At 27.5% G+C, this 11,197-nt stretch overlaps 1 protein-coding gene across 2 annotated transcripts in view; it reads left to right on the top strand.

Moving 5' to 3' along the window:
• Positions 1-1,906: 1,906 nt before the first annotated feature.
• Positions 1,907-11,197, top strand: part of LOC129965850 (guanine nucleotide exchange factor DBS-like) — a 103,271-nt gene continuing 93,980 nt past the window's right edge. Inside the window, exon 1 of one of the 2 annotated variants that reach the window (XM_056080082.1) lies at positions 1,907-2,377. In XM_056080082.1, coding sequence (XP_055936057.1) covers positions 2,074-2,377 — 304 coding nt within the window. In that variant the 5' untranslated portion in view covers positions 1,907-2,073. The remainder of the gene's footprint in view (positions 2,378-11,197) is intronic. The other variant, XM_056080081.1, reaches the window with a different exon arrangement.

Here is an 11,197-nt window from a genome sequence, read left to right as displayed (position 1 = left end):
AAAAACGGTTAATAATTTCATAAAAATAAAATTATCAATAATATGACAACAATTATTTATACTTGTAGGGTTACATAACTCTGCTACTTTCTCTTTTGATACAACATATGGAATTACCTTTTTAACATCAAGGTATATTTCCGATGCTCCATCTTGGGCGTCATTATTAGATTTTCTAAGTGAGTGTTGTGTATTTTCATGCTGGTGTTTGTTTTGTCTTGTGAAATGTGGAACTTAGAAAATAATTAAATAAATGTTCCGGAAATTCGTCTATTATTTTCATCTATCTAATAATGAAGTTATAAAGCCTCCCGTCTATCTACAATCTTTATTAATTCATTGAGAATTATGGTTGCATTTAATGATGGAGTATTAAGAATGCAGTCAGAACATATTCTTGTCAGTAATTGTTTTAAAGTATAAAAATATAAAATAGCTCATCAATATTTTAAAATACGGTCTTGTTATATTTATTTCAGAAATTTTAATTTTCTTTATAAACTTTAAATAAAAGACATTCTTCCCGCAAAATGACTTTTATTGAATTTATTTTTCAGAAATCAGAATGTCATACCTAATTTTTTTATATATAAAACGAATCTCATAAAGCCATAAAACAGATCTAGTATGATAACAGAATGCAACAAAATCTTCATGTCCAATATTACTTCCAGATCAGCAGTTCTTAACCTGTAACCCGCTTCGACATATTTAAAGAGATCTGAGTAATGTATTATCAAATATAAGATTTACATGTTTTCTATACCTTTTTTTATTCATAAAAAGTATAAGTTTTTTATGAAATCAATCTTGCATTTTTAATAAGCATGCTAAATCACAATTCTAACAATAACTTTAAGAATATTAATAGCCTTTTACTGATTTATTTTTAGATGTGTAGTCTGGACCAAGATGGCTGACGAGAAGAACTCACGCAAGAAAAAACATTGATGCGTTCGAAAATTAAAATAACAAGAATATGAAATGAATTGGAAAAAAACATCTGTTCGACGAAATGGGAAACGGAAATTCACAGCTGATATAATACCAGAATTTCCTGTTTGATTTCGGAGAGATAATCATCCTCAGAATGAGCGACTAACATTTAAATTTATAAATATAAATTTATGTTAAAGTTCTGAAAGATAAAGATGATGATATTGCATGGTTCTTTTATTCACAAAGACGCGTGCATTTTTATGCTGTGCAGAATTAGTAGTAAATTCATAAAGGAATGTGTATCGTGAAGCTTTAGACATAAATGATTTTAACTGAAATGTGGTTCAGAATCATCTAGCCTTTGCATTTTATTCAAATTTATTGATTCGTTTGAAAATATGGGAAATATTTAATTTGAAGATTTATTTTAATCACAGTATTTAATATCAAAACTATATTTTAGACTTTAGTTTGCAAAACTCCGACGCAAAATAGAAATTTATTTCATTTATAAGTGATCATTTGAATTAAAAGTTGGTGAAAGAATTGCCAAAACGATTTCATATTTAATTAAACTTAATCTAACCATAAAAAGTGTGCAATATTATTTTTACAAAAAGACAAAAAAAATTATTATCAATTTAATATAAAAATTTGATAAAATTTTACTTGAAAACCCATTAGAATAAATATGATGTTATAAAAAAGAATCTTTCTTATTTGGCTTGGATTTGCTAATCAATTAACTTTTTTATATGAAAAAATTACAAGAAAAAACAATATAATTGCAACTAAAAAATAAAATAAAGCCTTTTTACTTTAAATTAAATTAAAATGAGTTTTTGCGCATGAAATACGTGTTTTAACTTTGAATCAAAATATAGTAATAGAATTCAAAAAGAAAATCAATTCTAAAATATAACATATTCTACTTTTAAATAATTGCCTTTGGAATGTTTTAAGATTATCTTTTTATTTACCTACTCTCAGAATTCAAATAAAATAAATAAACTCAAGTGAGTTAAAAAATAAAGCATAAAAAGAAGATAGTAAATTATGCTGAGTTTCTGAAAATGCTCCAATCGAATCTACTTTCCTAGAATAAAACTTGCGATTTTATTCGAATCAATAACCATGCCTTTACGATCTTCCCACAGTCAAATAGAGGAACAAATTGACACTTTCATACAGAATTTCAAACGGAACAGTGCTGTGTTTGTAAGCAACTTCAATCTAGAAAATTATGGCGCCACGATCAGACACACATTCAGCGCTGGACAACTCAGCCCAACTGATCATAGAAGTAGCAAACGATCTTCATTTCTTTCAACTTATTCGTCTTCATCTAGAAGAACATCAGTCGATGGAACAAATTCTTCATTCTCAGAAGGCGAATCATTTTATCATGATGATGCAGATGTTAGCGAGAGCAGTAGCGGTAAGTACAATTTTAAAATAATTTTACTATTACATAGTTTTTTTTATATTGTTTGACTGCGCTTGTAATAGAATTCGTTCACTTTTCCCTAACATGCATCAATTTAATTTTTAAATCTAGAACAAGACAAAAATTTGTGCCTTAGCATAGTGTACAATAATGAACATCTAAATATTTGATGACATGGGGAATATTTTTTCTCATTTTATTACAATATCAACTGATTTGACATTATTTTGCTTGTTCTTTTTTAAATAATGACACTAAAAGAATTCTTATGACTATATTAATTAATAAAAATGAACTATAGAATTACATAAACACTCGCTGGCAAAAATCACTTGACGATTAAGTCTTAATTTATATATGAATGTTTATTTTCTTTCTTTCTTCTGAAATTCTGCGATGCAAGTGAAAAGAATATAGTTTAATTTATAAATTGGAAAGACTTTTGGAGTATTTAATTTTTTAAAAAAACAAAATCCGTTGACTTGAATAGATTCAATTCTTACTTGCCTGACACATATCAGAAGCACTTGATAGTTTAAATTTGAAATTAGCTACACATAAGGAATAACGGCGTTTTAGGTACAATTCAGTTTTAACGGCGACCAAAAGGCGCCAAGGAAATATTTCTCCAAATTATAAAAATATACTCAAGTGCATTTATACATGCTATATAGTTTGATGGTTGAAATCGAAAAATTAACAAAAATTTTTCTTGGAGCTTTTTGGTCGCCGTTACAATCGACAAGCGCAGAAGAAGGAAAGGTACAGTTAGAGCTCGATGGCATGTGCAATCATATTTGTAATGTGAATGTGAATGTGATGTCATTTAAATTGACTTTTTTCACAAAGAGCCAAAAATACACGGATTCATGAAATTCGGTAAAAGAAACTTTATTTTTATTTTTAAAAATTGTCTGCCAAATATTAATAAATAAATTGTTGTTTATACAAATGAATCGGATAGTAAAAATTCATCACAATAAGAAAAAAAAATCTAAAAAATGAAATAATATTTTAAATTTTAATAACATATTTTGCATATTATTACGCATCGTATATTATTTAAATATTCTGAGAAGTTAAGCGATAAATTTATCGAGAAAAAAAAAGCCGACTAAGGGAGTTTACATGTAAACGCGATAACGGATTTCCGACTAGGTAAAATTAGCAGCTGCCTAGGACCGCTGAGCTGAAAGGGGAACCCTAAACGCGCCGATCAAAAACATTATTAGCTTGTTAAATTAATAAATTTGTAAAAAAATACAAATTATATGAATTATATAATGTTAGGACTACAGCGAATGCTTACATTTGGTTAAGTTGATTGATCTGTTAAATCTCCATCACCATCATAAAATTTTAAAAATAAAATATTTTTGTGTGTATTCCATGAACTGTCAGACTTGTGCAAGACAAAAAATTTCTAACTCCGTTGCCAATCTGGTGGACTAAAGTTTTTTTTCTAAATTATTTTTGTTTCGGCCTTAAATAGTTATAATAAGCTACACACGAGAAAATTTCTGGATTTTTAAAAAAAATAACGAATTAAAATACTTAATTAAAGCAGTCCCCATAGTAAAAGGCCCCTGCAACGTAAATCCATTAAAGTTCTCTATTGTCCCATTAATAATCAAGATATTTCTATTAATAATTTTATCATAACAATTAATTTTATAGTTATACTGAATTTCATGACGTTAAACGTTCCATGCGCTCATCTTAACTAGTTTCAATTCATTTTAATCTTCACCTAGACTTACAAATTGTAATTGCTATTCAAAATTATGATGTGGAGGTGCTCGCGGCCACTTTGTCACTCCGCGGAACTCCGAAACATCACGACGTTGCCGTTGCCGTTGCCGTTACCGTTACCGTGTTGCAAAGAAGCATGCTTATAGTGCCACAAGAACAGCTAAATGAAATCAATATTGTTACGCCATGCGTATGTAAAACTTACATAAATAAATTTAAAATACTTTTTTTCAAATAAAAATACTTGTCAGTTTGATTAATGTTTCTAAAACAAGAAAAACTAAGACCTGGATTGTGAACCGTGAAATTCACTTGATAACATATAGATGATTTTGCAAGCTAATACCCATCTTTAATTAATCAATCATATCAAAACATCTCGAATCTTAAACTCCGAAATTAAAGAGCAAAATTTACCAAGATTGTAGAGCCTTTCATTTTTAAGCTATATAATGCTTCTATTCCTAAGATGGCCGTCTTTTGATTGTGTTGTCGAAATAGAAAAAATACCATCTGTCCTCTGTTTAAAGATTTAATTGCAATGTTCAAAAACAAATATGTTATTAACACTCCTTATCAATTCTTTTGGAAAATACCTTCTTGCTTTAACGGGTTTCCGGACTTTGAAGAGACAATCATTCGAAAAAGGCAAATGAAATTTTTTTAAAAATACATTTTGAATGAAATTCAACAAATTTTATTAGACTGACTCCTCGCATTCATAAAAACTACTGCCAATTTCAAGCCATATAATGTAGGGGATATCAGAATTGATAGATTAGTCTAAAAAGTAGAACTGATAAAAGAAGAGACCTTTCAACAGTCGACCAGACAGGAAGTTGTTTTTGAATCCAGTAATATGGACAAATCATTTCAGTGTAACATGCTGTTTTAAATAAGGAAATTGGTAAAATGCAGATATTACCCATTGCCCGTTTATCTTGTGTTCTTTTAACGTCATCCTTTCCATTTCATTATAGCATCCAAGTGTAAGAAGATAGAATGACATGTTTTGATTGTTAAGATATACACTATATGTAAAAAATGTTTTAGCATTTGCATGATCGAATGGAAGAAACTTTTGAAATTTCAAAACTTCGATTTATTTTACCACAGGAAGCATAATTTGATCACAAAGAATAAGTTACAAGAAATATGTCAGTCTATATCACGACAACAAGAGCAGAAAAAACCAAAATTTTTCCGTTCAGTGATGTTACTATGAGATTTTGAGATTCGTTTAGGAAAGGGAACCTTAGGTATCTTTAAAAGAATGTTGTAAGCATTAAGGATTTTTATCATTTCACTCCAAGAGTGAGAAAATGCTGAGAGCAGCAGTTTTATAAAATAAAAAAAATATAAAAAATGGGAATTGAATAGGCAATAAGAAAACATTTTAAAATAAAGTTAATATGGGCTAAATTAAAATAAAATTTCGGAAATTAATTAGGATTTAAATTAGATTAAAAGATATCATTCCATATATATATACAGTAGGGCGTAATTCTTTTACATACTTTAAATTTTAACAATATTTCTTGGCAATTTGTGGAAATTTCAGCATTCTTTATGTAGATGTAAACTTTTCGAATTTTATTCTGTTGGTGGTGCGTCATAAAATTTAATTGCCTTTAGATAAAATATGAATAAAAAAAATTACGATATGAAATTTAACAATTGACTATAAAAAAGAATTGGTGAAAGCAGTGAAGGAAATTCTGAATAATATCTGATAATTATGTTACCCTTACCATGGATTCAATAGAATGGTGTCGACGGACATGCTGGAGCACTTCATCGCATAGTTTATTTTGTCTTCGTCCATTTAATTTTAATTTTTAATTAGTAAATCTATTAAAGAAAGAAACACGTATAAGCGCTTAAAATTATAATTTCTTGAATTATATCCATAATACAATCAAAATTTAAAATTGGAGGATCAAAAATTAAAATTTTGAGGAAAAGCAAACATTTCTGTTAAATTTGTTCTAAGCCAATTTAGAAATCCAATTACTTATCAAATTATTATTAGGAAATATTATAAATTTATTTATGCAATGAATTTAGAGGATATATCAACTATCAATTATCTATTGCTTAAGTATTTTTTAATTTTAAATTTCTACGCATGTTTCAGCAACAACACGAGTACGGTCCAGTTATCAATTATTAATCGATTAACTTGTAATATTTTATTATTATTTGTATATATTGATAAAGAAAATTTAGATGCGTTCTTCATTATATCTCTTAGAAAATTCTTCAACAGTCATTGAATTTTTTAATGTAAATAAATCTCAAAAAGAATTAATAGTCATTATTTTTAATACTTCTGATATTTAATTTGCTATTTACCTTAGAGAATCGCATTTAATTTAATAGAAAAGGTAAAAGAAATTAAATTTCAGAATTAAAATTTCTGTTGGATTTTTTTTCTTTCCTTTCAACTTTTTTTGTTTTAGCTGGGCAAAGAATATTTTTAATTAAGAAACAAATACAAAAGTGCAAAAAAATTGTTTTATGCATAAAAGCCAGTTTCAAATTAACTGATTTTTTTTCAAATCAAAAAAAAATTATCCTTTTGTTTATAATTCAACAGTTTAAGCTAAGTAGCTCAGTTTTTCCTGCCTAACTTAAAAGACAATGCATTATCTGATTTCGTGCTGCCATCTATTGAGCACTTCTGTAACGATTCTAAAACCACGACTCTAAAACCATTGACTTTATAATTCGTTTTCTTCAGATAAACGTTGAAATAAAAACAGTTTTTTAAATATTTTTAACTTATAAAAATGATCTTCTCTTTTATTGTAAATATTCTGATTTCATCTTTTTTATCCTCAAAAAAAGTATCTTGCCAATTTACAATATGTGTGCGATTTATTATTCATTACATTTAAATTTCAAATTGGTCTGACAATACTAAATATTTCATCTTCTGGAATAAATAAACTTATATTCCTCCTTTTTCGTACACGATCGTTCATTTTCAAGTAATGCTAAATTCTGCAAACTAAGAATGACAGATGATATCCATTCGTTAAAACTTTGGTCGTATTTAAACACACAATATATTTAAAAAAAAAAAAAAAAAGCTTAAAAGTGGGAAAAACAAAACAATGCATTCATCTGATATATTAATCCTTCCTAACATTTTCTTTGCGCATAAATGGACTTGTTTTATTTTTAAAGGGTAGACGAGTCTTCAGGTCAATTAAATAGGTTCTAAATATTTTACAGTCTCTTCAGAGGGTACATACATTTGTCTTTGAATTTATTTATTTGAATAATAAATTATTTAAACAAAGACTACTTTAATTATTTTTTCCATTTTAAGAATCTTTTTATAGTGAAAAAAATCCATGATCCCAATTTCATCTTACACATTTTTTCGCGTCCTTTATTAGAAAATTGGGGGGGGGGGAGAAGAGAAAGCGAGATAGTTATTGATATCGATAATAAAGCAAATCAATATCAAACAGTTGTTTTTTTTTCATTTCAACAATTGTTCTTTAAAAATGATTTTTGATGATGAAATTTGTTAAAATGTTTATAATAATGGAAAATGTTCAAGGTCATTGGAAAGATAAAGAAAGTATGCAAATTTATTTTCTTTATACGATTTCAGGTATCGCATTTTAGTTTTTTTTATAAAGGATGCTCTGAAATTAACGCTAGATTTGAATTTGCCACCGTTCGTGCAGTAAAGTGTTGACAACCCTATTAAAAAAAATCCATTTGGCAGCTGATAGCTTAGAGTCAATAAAAATAAACCATTACACGATAGAGCAACGTGTTTAACTGTTGAAAAATATTTCAAAAATAATGAAAGTCTGTCGGCCACAGTTCGAACATTTGAAAATTGGTCCCCCAGATAGTGTGGTTTAACACCATTGGATTTCTTTTTATGGGGTTATTATAAGTCAAAGGTCTATGCCAACAAGCTCACAAGCATGCATACATTGGAGGAGAAAATTCAGCGCTGCATCAATGAAATTCAACCACATTTATGCAAAATGGTCATGTAAAATTTCGACAAAAGACTGCGTACATGCCAGCAAAACCATGGGGGACATTTGTCCTTTGTGTTTTTCCATACATAACCTTATCCTGTGTACTTTACGATTCAATAAAAATATAACAATTTAAAGAGAAAAAAACTGTGTGTTTTTTTATTTAATTCAAATCTTGCGTTAATACGTTGCTCTATCATTTAGCACTCCACTTTTACTAACCTTAATCTGTCAGCTGTCAAATGACTTTTAATGGTTTTTGCTAACATTCTGATGCACGAATGGTGACAAATTCATATCTCGCGTTAATTTTGGGACACCCTTTACTTAGTATAATTCATAAAATTAAAAATTTACAATGAAATTTAAAATTATTATAAAATACTATGTTGACTTCATCTTTAGTAGCGGAATTTTATCCCTGCTGTCTCATTAAAACCATATTATTCTCTGCGAATACACAAAATAATAATATAAATAAAATAAGATAACTTATTACTTTACTTTAAACTTATTACTCTAAAACTAATACCTTTTTATGTATTTTATATTTTTCCTAATTATATGAATACCTATACTTTATTTCAAAATATTCAAAGACGAAAGCAATTAAAATTCTTTCTTTTAGTTTGAGAATCTTTCAAACGAAAACACATCAGATGTGAAAATTTCCCACGACATTCACTGATGCAAAAGATGCATTTTTTTTTTTTTTTTTCCAGAACTCACAAACAACCGGAAAGGCAGATGAGATGTTTTTAGTTCTTGAGTTGTTTACAAATCACGCTAGGTCATATTCACCTCCTTCATTTCATCTTCTTTTTTAATGCTGTTGCTGATGAAGTAACGAGTTTTTCTTCGAATGTATGTTATGTATGTAGTATGTTAAGTATATTTGTTAGGAGCAAATATAAAACAAATTATTATTCACTTCAGAGATAGAATGTGTGACCTAGTACCATTAAATAATATATGAAAAAAAAAGATATATGTATAAGTAACGTAAGATGAAAAGATATGAACTGGTAGATCGTTTATGCTTTCAAATGATGTTTGAGAAGAAAATGAAGAACTAACAGCAGTTGCTGATTGTTAATTTTTCATGTTTCACGAAAAATACAATATTCCTGCGTGCTTCTAATTTAAGTACGTTTTTTAGACCTTTTCTGGTACAAAGTGAAAATCGCTTTCAATTATTCTATGCAATTTTGCAGTTACATAATTGCAATAAATATATGTATAGATAGTTCAGTATCATTTAATGCCCTAAATACCGATTCACTCTGTAGCAAACATATCTAGTTTTATTCATAAGATCAGAATGTAAACAGTGATTAAAAAAAGCCGCAATCTTATCCAGAAGCAGTAAAAAAACTCCTACAATTAAAGAATTAAATTAATTTGTTTACATATATGACATATATATGTAATTTTATGTAATACAAGGTAATATATTAGCAAAATAAAAGAAATAAATATTTATAGAGAAAATACAAATTAATTTTTTTTAAAAAATGAAGAAAAGAGAAAAAGTGCTTAAAATATATTAACAGAGGGGAGAAAAGATAAAAATACTAGAGTTCGATACTGTTTGCAGAAAATGCTGTAATTCCTTTTGCTGTTCACATTGAATATATATATATAAACTCTGAGGAATTGTTTAAACGATAAAAAAAATAAACAAAGTTCATAATATGAAAACTTATATTGAATAGTCAATATAAAAGCAAATGATTTATTAATTATAATGTCAATTATACTCAATGAAGCGACAGAAAAAAATGCATTTCATAAATTAAAAATAATAATAAACAATTGGAATAACATAAATCAAATAATAAAAATAATTCAAAAGGCATTGTGAATTGTTTTTTCATCAGCCTACAAAATCAAAATTCTAAAAAATTGCTTCAAACACTAATATTCACGGATAAATTTTAAATTGATTTTGAATGTTAATTATTGAAAGACCTCAGAATTTATATAGTTACTTAACAGTTGTCATGTGCTATCGATATCATAGAATGAAAATATTTCTCTATTCTCTGATATTACTGAGAAGAAAAATAGCAACTAATTTTGACGACGATTTCTTTTCCGCTGAGTTAAATTTCATTATGCTAGTAAACTGAATGTTTTCTTCTTTTATTTTGTCATTAATTGTCATCCTGTGCATATTCTTACATTTTAAAACTTATTAACTATTCTAAAATTATTCATAGACATTTCAGTCTGCCGAAAAAATTATTTAGTATTATTAGTGTCTCCTGCATTCTGATGACTCATAGATAGCAATAAAATAATGGATTCCTTAAGCAGCACTTGTCATGTTATTAGAAAAAAAAGAGAGAAAATAAAACCGATAAAAGGTTAATATGTTATTTTAATTCTTATTTTCATTTGGAAAAGTATATTTTAAATATTGAAACTGTTTCATAAGTAAATATGGGGCAATGGGATTTATTTTCGACTGAAAACTTTAAGAAACCCTGCAACTAGTACTGTAGGTCACTAGTTTATTGTTACCATTCTTTGCAATTATAAAGAACATTTCTATAGACAGATATCTTCAGGGATGCAATTAATTTTTTCCCCTTCTTCTTCAGTTTTATTAAATCATCTTCCAGCTTAAAAATATTTCATTGAAGGTTCTCCCAAAGGCTAACGCTAAGGGAAGCCTTATTCAATACACTAATAGGGCTGTAGACTAGGATCCCATGGTCCTCATCTTGTGTAAGATCCCATGGGTCCTAAAAATAAATTTACTATTCAAGTAATTGCCAAGAGATTTATAAATTAAAATGAATATAGTTTTTATCAACCAATAATTAATGGAGAAAGAGAATTCATTGCAGAGTTGTCGGTTTGTTTACTTGAATAATTCTTTCTTTACACATAAATTAAAATGCATATTTTTGTATATGTTAATAAACACCTTCAAAACTGGTAGATAAAATGTTGTGTACCCATGTATTAAATTAATTTGAATATGATGAATCTTAGTGAATTTTTTGTATTAAATAGGAAAAAAAAAACTTTTTCAATG

The sequence above is a fragment of the Argiope bruennichi genome, chromosome 4 (assembly GCF_947563725.1).
Source record: "Argiope bruennichi chromosome 4, qqArgBrue1.1, whole genome shotgun sequence".
Taxonomy (NCBI): Eukaryota; Metazoa; Arthropoda; class Arachnida; order Araneae; family Araneidae; genus Argiope; species Argiope bruennichi.
Note: the sequence above shows the minus strand (reverse complement) of the source record. Positions and strands in the feature narration are given on the sequence as shown.